This window comes from Myxine glutinosa, chromosome 3, assembly GCF_964187855.1.
Source record: "Myxine glutinosa chromosome 3, kmMyxGlut1.1, whole genome shotgun sequence".
Taxonomy (NCBI): Eukaryota; Metazoa; Chordata; class Myxini; order Myxiniformes; family Myxinidae; genus Myxine; species Myxine glutinosa.
In genome coordinates this window covers 34067318-34085071 of record NC_136263.1, presented here as the reverse complement: position 1 = coordinate 34085071, position 17754 = coordinate 34067318, and the positions used below count along the sequence as shown (strand labels likewise).

Genomic DNA, 17754 nt, shown 5'->3' with positions numbered 1-17754 from the left:
ATTTTTTCCGAGAAGCCCGTAAAGTGCGAAAATTCAAAATGGCCGCCGCCAGCATTGAAAATATCTATTAATTGCTGTATCTTTGTGAATAGTTAACATATAAACTTAAATAAAGTATCCTTTTGTATGTTTTCAGACATGCAGAATCCAATGGAACCATCATTTGGTTGAAAAAATGCATATATATCAACATAGTGGTCAACTCTATGCTAAAATTCAAAATAGCCGCCATTCGAATTGTTGATATCTACCACCCACATCATATAATACCAAGTAATTTTGTCATAAAACATAGATCAAGTTTATTTATTAATATATTTCAGGCATAATGGCACCATCAATTAAAACAATACAAATGCATCGTGAACCACCTTCAGTTGTTGTTAAATGTTATGATTACGAGCGTCCGAATTCCCAAAAGCGACCGGTTATCTTATGAGAAAAGTAGACTGAGCAGCTCGCTATACTTGTGCAAAACAAAATCATATTTTGAACAAAGTGAAGCATTTTATACATCTCCAATTATAATGTGTAGAATAACCTTTATACATTGCATACTATCAGTAGGCCCTATACATTTATACACCCATGACACCAGTACACATTGCATACTAACAATTACACCGTACATTGGCGTGACATGCATTCACAGAGCAGTGGGTTTGGCAAAAATCATGATACTATTTTCATAAGTCGGAATATTTCAGCACTTCATTTATGCGTCTAGATTATGACACACTAGTGTGGGGCATGGTGTGTAGAAGTGCATAATCAGTTGCTACATTGCGAACATTATGTGATATACTAGTAGCCTCTCTCCAGTGTGAATGTTCATGACGATGTACATGTCATAATGTAACAACTTTTAGTTGCCCTCATTGTGATCACAATTGCCACTGCAACGGCAGAGTGATGTACACTTAAGAGCAGCCCTGACACATTTGCATAGTCCCCTACAACCTTTCTGACATCCACATCGCAGCAACTCTGAACAAGACGCCACAGCTTCTGGTAGTGTTGTCCACACCGGTTGCCAGCCCTGCATGGCACTCTTTTGCCAACCGCATGCCTCTGGAGATGGAACTACTGGGGAACGCACAAGGGCCTGTCCCCATACATGTCCACCCTGGTATATCGCCCGTTTTGTATGCTGTAACAGTGCTGCTCCTGTGGGCGGTATCGATTCGATGGGCCTAGCTTTGGTAGTGAAGATGTGCTTCCTGGCTGAGTCGACAGTAGTTTCTGTGCATGGCGGTCATACAGTAGAACAACATACGTCTCCAGAACAGACATGCAGTCGTCATTGAACTTTGATGGATCCATCGACAAAGTAGAGAATACCCGGCGTCACTTCGTCGAAAGACTTCCAAATGGCAAATGCGGTCTTTTTCCCCCTGCCAGCAAACGATGATACTGTATCACAGGCTGTGAAGGCGTGAAGCATAGGAAGTGCACGTGCCTTTCTACTTCCAAGCTGTGGGGCGATATCGTGAGTATACTGGATGGAGTTTTCCTCCAGCCCAGCTTACCAGTCTGCAATACTGGATGGAGTCTTACCTGGTGTGCCAAGAAGTCGAATAGCTCTGTCTTGTTGTCTGCCAATCTCAAGAACTCCTGCCAATTTCCGGGAATCTTGTTGCATGGCACAACACGCCGCCGAACACCTTTTCCACGGTTCTCTCTCGCAGTGGATTTCAAACTGTCTTCCAGGTACACATCCCAAATGATGTCGAGTCTGTTCACGTTTCGCAGCTGCGCTTTGACGTAAGGGAGAAACACCTGTGTGGCATATTCTTGGAATGTTTTGATGCCGATGGGCTTCAGCGTGTTGATGATTGCAGCACCATCCAATATGACGACATCAACTGATGGGGCATCTCCACATGATGTGCAGTAGTTCTCGAGACATTCGAAACTGATCATCATCAAAACTGCGCATGACATCCCGGCCTTGTTTGTATGCACGAAGCCCTGGCATGTTTGCGAGTATTTGATTTTTCAAATCGGTGGAGTGTATACGTCCACTTATTGCAACTCCCAGTTCTGCCAGTCGGTCGGTGTATAACTGTAGAAGATCCACCAGTTTGAAAACAGGTGCAATAGCCTTGTCGCTCAATTTCGTCTCTTCTATGTATCCCATAAGTTCCACCAATGCTATACCATGGGACACTCGGTCAACGTTCTCTTTTTCTCCCTGCTCTGTCTTCCTGTTGCTGGCATTGTACAATTTGACAAGACAATTGGCATGGTACTTCGCTTCCTGGGCCACGAGGTCACGAGAACTGATTTGTGCAATTAACTTTTGATCCTGCAGTTTCAATGCACATTGCTTAACCCTCTGTGTGAGTCGTGGTGTCATTGCTTCATGCAGAGGTATCGCCTCCGTTCCAGCTTCATCACAGAAGAAACACTTGAAATCTTCTAGAGGATCTGTACGTTCAGCCTGCCGTAACATGTAAGGTCCTAGGGTCTCGTCAGATGTACATGTAGTAGGTTGTGAAGCTAGCTGAACTCTGGCGAGGCGACTGGCACAGCACTTCAATGGGCATGATTTGTGCCATTGGGCATGATTACGTTTCAGTATGCTTCCAATACCATCCCCTTCATCAAGCCTATGTATGTCAATCGGTAATGGTTGGTTGCCCACTTCAAGAAATTTGCTCAAGTTTTCACCCAGAGTATCATATCCAACACCAACGTCTGTGCGTTTTGATTTCGCTGGACATTGCAGTGGTTTATCCGAGTGTTCTTGGCATAAGGCACACATACTCCAGTCTATCTGTTGACATGTGTCTACAGTTGATCTCAGCGTCTCGCCGTGAACAAGTTTGCATTTTTGCCGTGTCGACATAATTCCCGTTCACTCACCTACGAAGAGAAGAAATACAAACTATTACAACAAGAAACAATAATTCCTTTTTCTTTCCCTTAATTATTGCATGATCCTGCAGTTCGTCACAATGGATAGTATGAAGATGATGATCCAACGAGGTGATGATATACATTCCTCCTGTAGGAGAGTGAGAAAGATTCATGCGAGTGCGAAAGTACTCGTCCCATGATATATATGCATTTTTTCAACCAAATGATGGTTCCATTGGATTCAGCATGACTGAAAACATACAAAAGGATACTTTATTTAAGTTTATATGTTAACTATTCACAAAGGTACGGCAATTAATAGACACTAGCCGAAACCCATGGAACATCCACGGAAGGATGTGGTGTATGGATAGAGTGCACCATTATGGATGGCATAGGGGATTTGCTTGTCCGAGTAAGAGTTAGGAAGAAAGATGAGAATGAAGAGTGCGTATATGAGCAACGATCGCCGACACCGGCACAAATGCATGCTCTGGATTGTCCAATCAGCGGACGGCTTGCTTCGCCTTCGCCCAGCAGACGCCAATACGATGGTGTCGTAAGATGGCGTCGTATCGGCAGTTAATCGGATGCTTTTGGGCCCCAACGTCGGCTAATTCAGATTTTTCGAGTATGGCTGGACGTGATAAACAAAGAGCGCGGTTCGTAGATCGTAAATCCATTAGTGCCGTGGGCATCGGGTCACTGGGTGCGGCGTAAAAGGGATAACAAAGTCGAGTCCTTACGCTATTATGTCGATTTTCAATTGCGGTGGCGGCCATTTTGAATTTTCGCACTTTATGGGCTTCTCGGAAAAAATCCAGCTTGGTACCATATCTCAAGTTAATTAGTACCATCTTAGCATCATATATGCCAATTTTGGTGCTTTTACCACCAAACCCACAATCATTTCACATATCTGCCCCACTAATATGGAGAATACAGTGCAAAAGGGAAGAGAGAAAATCTGCCATTAATGCTTATGTAATAAATAGTTGGTATAGTAGTTTAAACGACAGGTTTTCAGAATCCTCTCTTTCCCTCCTCCTCCTCTACCCCCACCTGTTCCCTCCTCCCCTCCACCCTCGCCACTCCCTCCTCGTTCTCCTCCCCTTTCCTGTTCCACCACCTCCCTTTCTTCACTCTTCCTTTCTAAAGCAGAAGGAGAGACACTTACACAATTTCTCTGCTGATCCATTTGTCGGAAGTTGACACGTTATATTATCTCTGTTCCTGAATCATATGTGATATTTCAAACACACAAACCTCTTCTCCTCCTCATTCTCCGATCTCAGTTTCTGCGATGTATCTCTCAATGTTTCACCGCCATTCCCCCCAAATTCACATTCCTCCTTGGCAGCTTCTGATTTGGGCAGCTCTTTTACAAGGTAAGGATCATCCAAGCAGATTTTTTTTCTTTGTGTTAAAAGTGCGAATTTGAATCCGTGTATTAAAACTCGCCATATTGTATGTGGACTTGTAGCGCAGTCATTTTGCCTTTGGTTTTGTAATGTGTGAATACGCTTTAGCTATGGTTTGACGGGGATTCCTGACAGGGGTTTTTGGACCTTCTTTTGGTTTTTTGAACCAAGTCAATTTGAACCCTTCTCCATCAACTGTAACTGCAACACTTTGGATTGCAATTGGATCGAGACCTTAGAGAATGAACTTACCAGCAGAAGAGGAGTTACAGGAAGAGAACCAAAGTGTTACGTATTGCCTCCTTACACTGTGTCATGTCTTCTGGTCTTCCTTTAGCATCATTTGAAAACTTTCTAAATGAATACACAGGTTGACCCCTCAGTCTGTAACAAATTGAAGGTTCAATTGATGTAAAAATATAAATACTGTTACGGACCGCGGATAAGATGTTCGTTTTGCCGAGCGGAGGCCCCACGGTCGTACAGTTACCCCGACTTAACCCGATTCCCGAGCGTTGGCCAGATCGCGCCACAGATATTCAATAGGGAAAAGACAAAAGCGACACGGATGTGAAGAAGAAGAAGACGAAAAGGTTGGCAATACTACTAAATTTATTCCTATTATTTACAGGCTCAAAATAACCAAGGAGAAGGAAAGATAAGAAAATAATATACAGAAGATTTTAGAGACACAGTGAAAATACTAGCTTCTCTAACAGGCTTAACTTATTCCCAGGGACAAGACAAAAGACAGACTACGAACACACTTACACGGGGGATGATGATAGGAATGGCAGGAGGTGGATGGCTGGAGGGAGAGGGAGGTCCAACGGGTCCTGCAGCACGACCGGCGCGTTGGTCAGCCGCCGTTCCTTCGCGGCCCTGCTCCAAACTGCCGTCCAGGCCCCAAGCTGCTGTGGCTGCAGTTTCGGTGGCTCAAGCTGCTCTCTTCAGGGATCCCTTACTCAACTCTTCTCGGTGATCTCTTCGCCGCCACTCTTGTCATGGACCTCTCTTGTCATGGACCTCTCTTGTCATGGACCTCCTTACGCAACTCGCGCACTTCTTGCGCGCGCGCCTTTATAGCGCCTCCAGCGATTAAGCCGCCGGCCTTCAGGACACGCCCATCGGTGTGCTCACCTCGGCCATGGTTGGTCGCGCGACCCTCTGGCTCCGCCCTTGATGACGACGGGCGGGCACGCCTGTCTTCCCCGACCCGAGCACATGTTCAATGGTGGTTTTGGAGGGGATGTAATTGGCAAATTGAGGCTTGGCCATGACGAAAGGGGAAATGGAGGTTTTGGGAATGGGAATGAAGAATGAAGGGAATCTATCTTATTTCACTTGGTGCAATGGAGTGTCATTTTAATGGAAGACAAAGCCTTAACCTAATACACAGAATAAGGAAATAAACTACTGAACAGGGATATTATAGTGTCCTTCAATGTATGCTTTATGGAATTAACTACCGGAACGCCCTTTGACCTTTATACACACTGGAGCAAGGAGGGCTCAGACTAAAACAATAATTCACAACCATTTACTATACAATACAACACAATCAAAAAAATACAATCCTCATATCCGCAACAATACTATGTCGAAAAAATATTGGTACGTCAGATCCCACGACCTGACAAGAGATGTTGGTGTCATCTCAAGAGTGGAACCACGTTTGGAGGCCATCTTTCCCTGCAGAGTGGAGGTTGGCCTTTTTTGGGCCCCTTGGTCCCGTTTTTGAAGCAATGTTTTATGGCCAGATGCCCTTCCTGCCGCCAACCCTGTTGGTCACCTCTTGCGACACACAGGGAATTACCAACAACCCTGTTGGTCACCTCTTGCGACACACAGGGAATTGCCACCAACCCTGTTGGTCACCTCTTGCGACACACAGGGAATTACCAGTGAGCTGGTACTCAATTTGCCGACCTCAGAGGGATGACAGGCTGAGTCAACCCCCCTGGTGTTAATTCAGTGATCAACTGGGATTCGAACCCAGGATCCTCGGAATCCCAAGGCGCACCCTAACCGCTAAGCCAACACCAGGCTTCTGTCATGTCAAGGGTGGCCGTTACAAATTTTGAATTATTTTATCCCAATCCACATCAAGAGAGAATAGATGCCAATAAATAAGTAAACGGGACCGACCAAGCGCTCAAAGGATAAACGAGTAGGGAGGAACATGCACTTTGTACAAATAAAACAAGTAAAGGCCAAATACATTCTCTTTGGGCTCATGGTCCTCACGGTGCATCATGACAGGTGCCCAGGAGGCATCGGTCCCCCAGAGGTCTCAACTGGCACTGTAAGCTACATCATGGCGTGCTTCGTTCTGTTTTGACAGGAATGGCGTTTGTCGGTTTTTAGAATTAGATGAATGAATATTTTTTTTCTTTAACCGATTTCTCTCTTTTTTATTTTCTGTTTCCTCATTCGTGCTCTTCTCTCACTCTCAACCTGATTATCTCACGCCTGTGATTGGCTGTTGCCATGGCAACCATCTCAGTAACTTGGCTTGTGCACACGATATTTCACAAACCATTGAATATTTAGCTTTAATATCACACAAAACGAATCCTCGCACTACCATAAGGTGGGGGCTGAGAGTGTCAGCTCCTTGTTTGAGTTTAAAACAGTTTGTTAATTTGCCAATGGAAGTCATAAAACGCTTCACCTTAAAAACCCAGAGTCGTGCATCACCAAGGACCTGGTCCCTCAGGATCGATATTGGTGTCCCGTCTGATACCTTCAGTGGGTGGATGTTGCAGATCCCACAGTTTAGAATCCCACATTTGAAGAGTAATCGAGTTATCACCTGCACACTCAACAACCTTCACATTCCTCCCCAAATCAGCTCCATCCCACCATCGGGTTTGTGAAAGATTTGGGGGAAAAACGTTTCCTTCACGACTCCACAGGAAGGACGGAATCATTGTGAACGTGAAGACATTGGTAGATCCAGTCGATGTGGTTCCAGAAACTTTGGTAGTTACAGCATTTGATAAACACATTGATTTACAAATTAAATGTAACTGAATGATGTAAGTTGTGTGAAAAACAGAAATCATTGAAATGTGTTTATCCTTGTTTGTCCGTTTCCTTCTACATTCTTGTTCTTCTCTCATTCTCAGGTGTTTTTACTCAACATAAGGAAAAGGAATGTGAAACTTCACCAAAGTACACCTTGTGTGTTTTAGGAGAGGTTCTGGGTACAGTGGGTGGTGAAGCTACTTTACCCTGTAACTTCACTTTCCCAGAAACAAATATAGAGATTACTCGTATGGGATGGATAAAGCACCGTTTCCACGGATCATCGTTCATAGACAAATGGAGGAATGGTACCGTCACAAACACCAGAACCATCAAACATCACAAACACCTGGATATTGTGGGTGATGTAAGTACAGGGAAAGTGAGTTTGAAGATGGGGAACCTGAACCTCGGGGACGATGGAACCTATTACTGCGCGTTTTGGTTCAATATCATTGGGGTGAAGAATGATGTTTTCAGAAGTTTCCCAGGAACCAGACTCGTGGTTGGAGGTGAGATTTTATCAACAACCAGAGAGTTTTATAATTGTTTAAATGTACATTACTATTATAAATATGATGCAAGAATAATAAAACAATCTCCATTTTGGTACAATGCCATTTAAACCTTCAACTTGAACCCAAATATATATATATATATATATATATTTTTTTTTGATAATTTCATCGATTCAGGAAACTCAGGTACAAATTAAATTCCTTGATCGATAAATTGTCAAAGTGTTGGTTGAGAGAATGAATTTGTCCCTAATTCCTAATTAAATCCGTGTAACCATGAATGATAAATGATTGCCAGGTTAGTAAAGCGGACTATCCCACATGCCGAGATAAACCGAGTTTATTGTGAAACTGGAGGGAGCTCCTGCTGGAGGAATAGTGGGGCAGCTTAGGTAGTGGATGGGGACATGCCGGATAAAAGCACCAAAATTGTATCAGGCAATCTTCAGGGTCCCAGCTATGATTCTATAACCGGCGCCAAGCGATACGACCACCCTTATTTGAATTTGTTTTTATTATTTGTGATCGCCAAGCGATATTATTTATTATTTTATTATTATTGTGATTATTTGTGTTATTTGTGATTATTTGTGTTTATTATTTGATTATTTATATTATTTTATTATTTGAATCCCTGGTGTTGGGCTAGTGGCTAGGGTGCCGGCTTAGGATACCAAGGATACCTGGGTTCGAATCCCGGTCGATCACTGAATTAACGCCAGGGGGGTTGACTCAGCCTGTCATTCCTTCCGAGGTCGGCTAATTGAGTACCAGTTCACTGGTAATTCCCTGTTTGTCGTTAAAGGCGGCAAAAAGGGTTGGCGGCAGGAAGGGCATCCGGCCGTAAAACATTGCTTCAAATAGGGGACCGAAAAACAACAACAACCACGGTTCCCGAAAAAGGCCAACCCCCGCTTTGCGGGGAAAAATGGCCTCTAAAGGTGTTTTTTTTAATTTATTTGTGAATATTTTTTTTTGAAAATTTAGAAAAAACTTTTTTTTTTGGTTTTTGGAAAAGAAATGTTTTCATTGCAGAAATGAGAATCTTTTCCGATCATTTTGGTGTAATTGTTTTTAAAATCGAACATCTAGAAGTATTTTAAAACAATATTTGAAAATTAGGTGTCTCGGGTGCATTTCCTCAATTTTTTTAAACGTTCTAATTAACGTAGAAAGATGAAATAAACGTCATTTTAACGGGCTCGGGACAGCGCGTTCAATGCCGTTGGTTTCAGCGCTCTAACTTAATTAGGAAAAATTTCATGCCCGAAAAACCTGAAAGTCAGAGCCTGCCCTTAACACATACGAAAATCAAGAAAAATGGATACTCTTTCAGACCGTGCGTATATTCACCCAACGTGGTGCAAGATTACTTCTCGGCTAAGCTACTTCTCACATCGGCAGCTGCATAGTTCGAAATTACATGGACATGTGAAGCATGTCCTTCTATCTGCAGTCTGATGAATGACGTGATCTGCCAACTTGGGGCCCTTGTGTGTCACTTGGGGCTCTCTGCTCACGCTTCTTGGTCTTCTTGCAGTTGTAAGGGATGACCTGTGAAGTTGTGAGACAGGCCTGTGAATCCGCTGTGTCCTGGTCTTTCAGATCAGCCCCTTTCATCAGCATGGTTATCACTTATCAGGGATTTGAGTTGGGTCGGGACAGCCTTCTGCTGGCAGTCACTGGGAAAGGCACCATCAAAGTTGAACCCGCTTGAGCGGAAGATTTCATTTCGTACAATCCTGGCAGCTTTCGCCAAAATCAGAGCATCTCCCTCAAAGTCCTGTTTGAACGCCTGCTTCAGCATTTCCTGCATTCCTTGTTCACACACGAGTATCACTTGTTTCCCGTCACTTTGCTCTTGGGCGTGGGGGAAGTGATTCAAAACTTGCTCCTTGAAACGGCCCTTGTTGATGTCACTGGTAATACCAAAGTCTGCAAGGCGCTTCTCGTCGAGGTGCCTCAATGAGGCCAACTTGAAGCAAAATGTACCTTCTTCTATCTCGTTTTCAATGTGTGTGAGAAGTTCGACGAAAGCTCTTGCTTTGAACTTCTTCACATTCGCAGGTTCATCCTTGGAAGTTTCTCTTTGTCTCACTAGAGACCGATGACGATTCCGAAGACCAACAAGGCAAGCCAGATGATACTTTGCTTCCAGGGCAATAAGGTCACCGGCTCCTTCAATCCTGTCCATTAACTCTGTCTCTTGCAGATCGCTGGCCATAAACCTGACGTTATCATCTGCGCCTAGAGTTCTAAATTCATGCAGGAGTCCATCTTGCTTAGTGCAAAATATGCAGATGGTCTTGTCGAGCGATTGGCGCGGCCGCCGGCACCTGCCTTCAGTCGTGCCACTTTCAGGGGTAACATCTCCTTCCCTCTTTCTTGCTCTTTCCAGTCTGTTTGCATTGAACTGTGAATGACAGGATTTGTGCCACTGTGCACGATTCCTGATGAGGTCATCTACAGTGATATCACTGCCGAAATGCAGCGGCACCGGCAACGAGTTCAGTTCTCTGAAGTGAGCCACATTTTCTAGGAATGATGCATAGGCCGCCGGTGCTGATGTGTCTGCTCCACGTGCATTCAAGGGGCAGCGCAGGGATTCAGGTGTAGTTTGTTGGCAAATTATGCACTGTGTCCATTCCATCTTCATGAAGTCTAGCCCTCAAAACCTGCAACACAAGGAAACACAATACAAGGAAAATTGCAACATATAGCAACATATAGCAGATATAATTTCAACATATAGCAGATTTCATATAACTAGGGCGTGCCCGTACTATATATATATCTAAAATTATATCCCCCCCCTCTATTTACATGAAATGGTTTGGTCCATTCGCAAAGCCAAAGCGAACGGCTTGCGAGTACGGTGACAACCCCCCCCCCCCTCTATTTACATGAAATGGTTTGGTCCATTCGCAAAGCCAAAGCGAACGGCTTGCGAGTACGGTGACAATCCCCCCCCCCCTCTATTTACATGAAATGGTTTGGTCCATTCGCAAAGCCAAAGCGAACGGCTTGCGGAGTTTGGTAAATAAATCGCCATAGCTCGGTAACTACTTCTCCGATTAATATGAAACCTTGAAAAGGCACATCCTCAGGTCCCCAGCAATATACCTGGCAAGTTTCAAGTACTGTATATCGGACCCGTGGTTGTCGAGAAACAGCGGTCACAGACAAACACACAGACACACACACATACACACACACATACACACAGAGATTACTGGAATTATAGATAGATATGCATGTAATTAAATAAAATATATATAAATGTCTATTGTGCATGCATCTTGCTGTTCGGATCGTTTGGCGCCGGTTCTAGAATTGAAGCTTAGATGCTGAGGAAATGCACGCGAGACACCTAATTTTCAAATATTGTTTTAAAATACTTCTAGATGTTCGATTTTAAAAACAATTACACCAAAATGTTCGGAAAAGATTCTCATTTCTGCAATAAAAACATTTCTTTTCCAAAAACCCAATTTTTTTTTTTTTGTCCAAGAACCATTTCCAAATTGAGGAAATGCACCCGAGACACCTAATTTTCAAATATTGTTTTAAAATACTTCCAGATGTTCGATTTTAAAAACAATTACACCAAAATGTTCGGAAAAGATTCTCATTTCTGCAATAAAAACATTTCTTTTCCAAAAACCAAATTTTTTTTTTTTTGTCCAAGAACCATTTCCAAATTGAGGAAATGCACCCAAGACACCTAATTTTCAAATATTGTTTTAAAATACTTCCAGATGTTCGATTTTAAAAACAATTACACCAAAATGTTCGGAAAAGATTCTCATTTCTGCAATAAAAACATTTCTTTTCCAAAAACCAAAAAAAAAAAATTTTCCAAGAACCATTTCCAAATTGAGGAAATGCACCCGAGACACCTAATTTTCAAATATTGTTTTAAAATACTTCCAGATGTTCGATTTTAAAAACAATTACACCAAAATGTTCGGAAAAGATTCTCATTTCTGCAATAAAAACATTTCCTTTCCAAAAACCCCAAAAAAAATTTTTCCCCAAAATGTTCAAAAATTCTTTTCACAAATAATAAAAACAAATTCAAATAAGAGTGGTCGTATCGCTTGGCGCCGGTTATAGAATCATAGCTGGGACCCTGAAGATTGCCTGATAAAATTTTGGTGCTTTTATCCGGCATGTCCCCATCCCTTTGAAATTCGGTGCTAAGCTGCCCCACTAAAAGGGGATATTGAGGGTTTGGAAACGATGGCAATTCTGAAAACAAATCCTCTCGCTCCAAACAAAGTATATAAAGGGGTTTCACCAACATGAATAAAACAGTTATCTTGCTTGTGTGCATGTGGCCGACACGCCAAGATTTAAGTACATCTATTAACTTCATAATACAACCATAGTATGTATATCAAGTACCAGTAAAGGTACCCCGCGTTGTCGTGCAATGCAGAGTCGCTTTGTGACGAGAATAGAGAGGGGATGAGGGGAGTGGGAGGAAGGGTGGGAGAGAAGAAAGGGGAAAAGGTGGAGGCGAGCTGATAGGAAGGGAGGGGGAGGAGGCCGGGGAAGAGTCGGGAGGCGGCGAAAGGGCAAAGGGAGGGAGGCAAATGGGAGAGGGAGGGTGGGTGCAAATGGGAGGAAAGTGGTGGGAGGGGGCGAGAGAGAGAGGGATTGGGGAGAGACAGAGAGGGTGCAGAGACAGAGGGTGGAGAGACAGAGAGGGTGAAGAGTCAGAGAGGGCGGAGAGTCAGAGAGGGTGGAGAAACAGAGAGGGTGGAGAGACAGAGAGGATGCAGAGACAGAGAGGGTGGAGAGACAGAGAGGGTGGAGAGACAGAGAGGGTGAAGAGTCAGAGAGGGCGGAGAGACAGAGAGGATGGAGAGACAGAGAGGGTGAAGAGTCAGAGAGGGCGGAGAGACAGAGAGGGTGAAGAGTCAGAGAGGGCGGAGAGACAGAGAGGGTGGAGAGTCAGAGAGGGCGGAGAGACAGAGAGGGTGAAGAGTCAGAGAGGGCGGAGAGACAGAGAGGGTGAAGAGTCAGAGAGGGTGGAGAGACGGAGAGGGTGAAGAGTCAGAGAGGGCGGAGAGACAGAGAGGGTGAAGAGTCAGAGAGGGCGGAGAGACAGAGAGGGTGAAGAGTCAGAGAGGGCGGAGAGACAGAGAGGGTGAAGAGTCAGAGAGGGCGGAGAGACAGAGAGGGCGGAGAGACAGAGAGGGTGAAGAGTCAGAGAGGGCGGAGAGACAGAGAGGGTGAAGAGTCAGAGAGGGCGGAGAGACAGAGAGGGCGGAGAGACAGAGAGGGCGGAGAGACAGAGAGGGTGAAGAGTCAGAGAGGGCGGAGAGACAGAGAGGGTGGAGAGACAGAGAGGGTGCAGAGACAGAGAGGGTGAAGAGTCAGAGAGGGCGGAGAGACAGAGAGGGTGAAGAGTCAGAGAGGATGGAGAGACAGAGAGGGCGGAGAGACAGAGAGGAATGGGGGAGAGACTGAGAGGAATGGGGGAGAGACAGAGAGGGCTGAGAGACAGAGAGGGTGGAGAGACAGAGAGGGTGGAGAGACAGAGAGGGTGGAGAGACAGAGAGGGTGGAGAGACAGAGAGGGTGAAGAGTCAGAGAGGGTGGAGAGACAGAGAGGGTGGAGAGACAGAGAGGACGGAGAGACAGAGAGGAATGGGGGAGAGACAGAGAGGAATGGGGGAGAGATAGAGAGGAATGTGGAAGAGACAGAGGAATGGGAGAGAGACAGAGAGGGTGGAGAGACAGAGAGGGTGGAGAGACAGAGAGGGCGAAGAGTCAGAGAGGGCGGAGAGACAGAGAGGGTGGAGAGACAGAGAGGGTGGAGAGACAGAGAGGGTGGAGAGACAGAGAGGGTGGAGAGACAGAGAGACAGAGAGGAATTGGGGGAGAGACTGAGAGGGCTGAGAGACAGTGAGGAGTAGAGGAGAGACATCGAGGGTGAAGAGACAGAGAGGAATGGGGGAGAGGAATAAAGGAGTGAGGAGAGACATAAAGGGGTGGGGGACAGAGAGAGTAAGAACGGTGGGTGGTGGGGGTTAGGGGTGGGAAAGAGAGAGGGGTAGTTAAGAGAGAGGGGTGGGAAAGAGAGAGGGATGGGAAAGAGAGAGGGATGGGAAAGAGAGAGGGGTGGGAAAGAGAGAGGGGTGGGAAAGAGAGAGGGGTGGGAAAGAGAGAGGGATGGGAAAGAGAGAGGGGTGGGAAAGAGAGAGGAGTGGGAAAGAGAGAGGAGTGGGAAAGAGAGAGGGGTGGGAAAGAGAGAGGGATGGGAAAGAGAGAGGGATGGGAAAGAGAGAGGGGTGGGAAAGAGAGAGGGGTGGGAAAGAGAGAGGGGTGGGAAAGAGAGAGGGGTGGGAAAGAGAGAGGGGTGGGAAAGAGAGAGGGGTGGGAAAGAGAGAGGGGTGGGAAAGAGAGAGGGGTGGGAAAGAGAGAGGGGTGGGAAAGAGAGAGGGGTGGGAAAGAGAGAGGGATGGGAAAGAGAGAGAGAGGGGGGGGGAAGAGAGAGGGATGGGAAAGAGACAGATGGAGAGAGGAAAGGGGGAGGGAGGGGGGCTGTGTGGGGCGAGAAAAAAGAGAGAAAGGTTGGCATAGAGAACTATATGTTATGTACAATGACCGTGCACGGTGCACGCACACACACACACACACACACACACAAACAATCTCCCATATGAGTGCTTGTGAGTGGACCGTTACGATCGAGGTACCGTGACCTGTTCAAAGTTTAGTTGCGGTAATCTATACGTACACACATACATACACATAACGTACATCAAAACCCCAAAGGTTTCCTTGAATCAGGCATTTCTTCATCGATCAATGTACTTTCTACATTTTAAAGGAAGGAAATAGATTGAATTGACTACACAGGGGCATAGGAGCGTTATAAAAAGTGGGAGGAAGGGAGAGGGAGAAAATTTGTAAAAAAAATAATGAATATATTGTTGCGGTTTTGAGAACCCAGCACAGGTAACATCATTAAAGGTTAAAGGATGCACCCCATAGATAGGCCATATGCAACACGTAGGTCACCTTAGGACGGTAGTTATTTCTTAGTATATGTTTAGGATAAGGCCATTCCCAATAGTTGCATCTGCGTTGCGTAAAACAAATAAGAGTAGGCCCCTCGTCCATTTTGCAGCCTCCCTCCAAGCGACGCCATTAAGCGCTGCATAGTCTGTAATCCATCGCTCTCGCCATTTAGGCTGCCAGCAGCCTTCGCTGCCCTTGGGCTCACTCAAACCAGCCCAAGTGCCACGAGGTAAAGCCCGAAAAGGGGGGCGGAGCGCAAGGGTGGAGGTGCAGCCACGTCGAGCAGCCATCAAGGCAGAGCCGGTAAACCCACACCAGCCAATCAGGGCTCAAGAGAGATCGCCTGACAGGGCATGGCTGGAGATTCGAGAGGGTTCGCGAGGCGTGGCAATATAACCCCTTGCGCGAGGCCCCCACCTCAGTTATGAGGAAGGACGCAGCTGCAATCATTGCGCTCTGAGTTATGATGGGAGAGGCACCTGGTTTGAGTACCTGAGTTATGAGCAAGAGTTATGAACCAAAAGGACTGATTGGAAGGAGCGCATTCAGAAGGACTTGAGGGGGTGAGCGCGTTGTGCGAAAGAACTCGTACGATTGGCGTTGAAGGACATTTGTTGGAGGAACGCGCCATTGTGAAGGGTTTTTCGGGGATCACCGGTTGATAATTTGGCTTGGGCTTACGGTGCGCAAACATCCAAACGCCCGTATTCCTATTACATACGCGGCCAAGAGCCACGAAGTCGCCATTAGCCCAGCTTACCATTTCCCCGATATAATTGTCCGCTCGCGCCTGTGCTACACGGAGAGCTGCCTGCCGACCACCATTGTCTGCTGGTACGGGTCGAGGACCGGGACGAGCTGTGGCCGCCATCGCCGGACCTTCCACCCTACCTTCTACATCCCCGCGTGAGTCTGAGACCGAGTCTGAGAGCGAGCAGGCCCAAGTCCAGGGAATAAGTTAATACTGAATAAGGCTACCCTGTGTCCTTTTTCTGCCGCTTTCTTGTACATTCTTTCGTTTCCTCTTCTTGTACAAATTGTTAATAAATTACCTTGTTCTTCCTGGTTTCTTCCTAATCCGATCGTCCTAGTCTTTTCTCAATTGGGTAACCGTGGCACGATCCCAACCGCTATAATCGGGTTAGTACCTGTTAACAGCTCGGATCGCGGATTGCTATCCGCTCGGCATATTCCATCAATATCCGTGATTCGGGCGGGAGTTATTTCCTCGTTTCCGGTCAGCGTTAGTACTTAGGTAATAGCGAATCCCTAGTCCTAAAAACCCTACCTAACACTGCCCGGGAAGGACGTTATAACCCCCAGGATCGCGTCGGCCAGATAAAAGACAAGGGGATTAATCCCCCCTTGATAAGGCGAAGGTCGACGTCAGAGATCCACAACAATATATTACAAAGTTTCAACCAATTTAGAGAAAAGAAAAAAATGACGATCAGGCTGAACGTGATGTAAATGCAGTTGTGTATCTGCATTTTTGAAAACGATTTCAGCAAAATTTTGTGGAAAATTAAAAAATTTCAAAACTTTATTTTACGCCCTTTGCCCATTTTCTGAGTTTGTTTCGCTTCAGTCAAATTAGCAAAAATACTTCATCCTTGAATCATTTGCTTTACAACAGTTATTCGTTTATGCCAATATATCGATCTTGTCTGTGCGCTCTTTCATGGCGTGGCGGATCGGAGAGTTGTTCAGCTTTTGTTGGCTCATGGTTCACCTCAGGGAGTTTTTCATTCGTCTCAGGACCGGATGACCTCACTCGGATGTTTCTGTAGTGTGACTGGCACAGTGCAGTACATTTTAGGAATTGTGTTGTCTCCTGTAAAGAGCTTCTTACTGACTGGATCTGTCGACGGAATATCAAGGATTTCATAGAATTTCTGTCGGACGTAGTCTTCCACAGAGAAGTTGTGTGGCTGTGTGTCTTCGATAAGTCTCCTTGGTGGAGTTGTCTGCCTTGGTAGTACTGGCCTTTCTGTTCACCCTTAGATTCCTCCACAATATGATTGTAGAACTTGTTAAACTCCTCATTTTGTTGGTGTTGTTAGAAGGTGCATACCAAGGAGCCGGCCTTCATTGCACTCTGGACGGATGTATCCTCACCTTGTATATTTGTTAACATCTGTTCTGCCCAATAGAAGACGTGATATGCCAGCTTCAAGCTGAGGTATGTACTGAACCTCTCCGGCTTGGCCACTTGCACGTCCGGCATATTCGTCGTTCGGACTCTCACTGACGTTATCCAAGGTGGTCAGCAACACTTCATAGTTAGACAAAATGTCGCTCAAATATCCTGTTCTCACAGTCCATCGGGTCCGGAAAGTGGTCTCAGCTGAGGAGGTTCTCTTTGCCATCGCGAATCTGCATTTGTGCAAAGATGGCCGATCAATTTGGGGAAAACTTTATCAATTTGATGATTTCAAAGACGAGATCCATCTCGAATGGGCTTGCTTTTGTGGGAAACTTCCTGAAGGCATAAATTGGTGCAGTGGGCCAAGCAATGAACAGAAATGGCTGAGCTGTTCTCATGCTGAATTTGAGTGACAACACCAGTAATCCTTCCCTGCATATTTGATGCCCCATCATGTGCTTCACCTCAACATTGATCCAGCCCTAGATTGCAGCATACCAGGACATCTGTCAGGGCCTTTGTGAGGGTTTCACTGGTAATATCTGGCAAGTCAACAAATCCTCGTGATTTCTCGTATACTTGGCAGCTTTCATCAACCCACGTTACACAATGTTGAATTGTTCTTTGCAGGTTTCTGGGCGTTAAGAGAGGTCAAAACAAATAAGAACTAAAATACTATCGTGCGAATACCCTCCGGTTAATACCTGGGCTTGCGGATGGCTCAAACGGCTTTAATGGAGGCA

The 17754-nt window shown here is 45.5% G+C and overlaps 1 protein-coding gene across 1 annotated transcript in view; it reads left to right on the top strand.

Annotated features, from left to right (window-relative positions):
- Positions 1–4114: 4114 nt before the first annotated feature.
- LOC137418306 (selection and upkeep of intraepithelial T-cells protein 2) overlaps positions 4115–17754 on the top strand; it is a 61051-nt gene continuing 47411 nt past the window's right edge. Inside the window, exons 1-2 of the mRNA XM_078773851.1 lie at positions 4115–4250; positions 7415–7825. Coding sequence (XP_078629977.1) covers positions 4166–4250; positions 7415–7825 — 496 coding nt within the window. The 5' untranslated portion in view covers positions 4115–4165. The remainder of the gene's footprint in view (positions 4251–7414; positions 7826–17754) is intronic.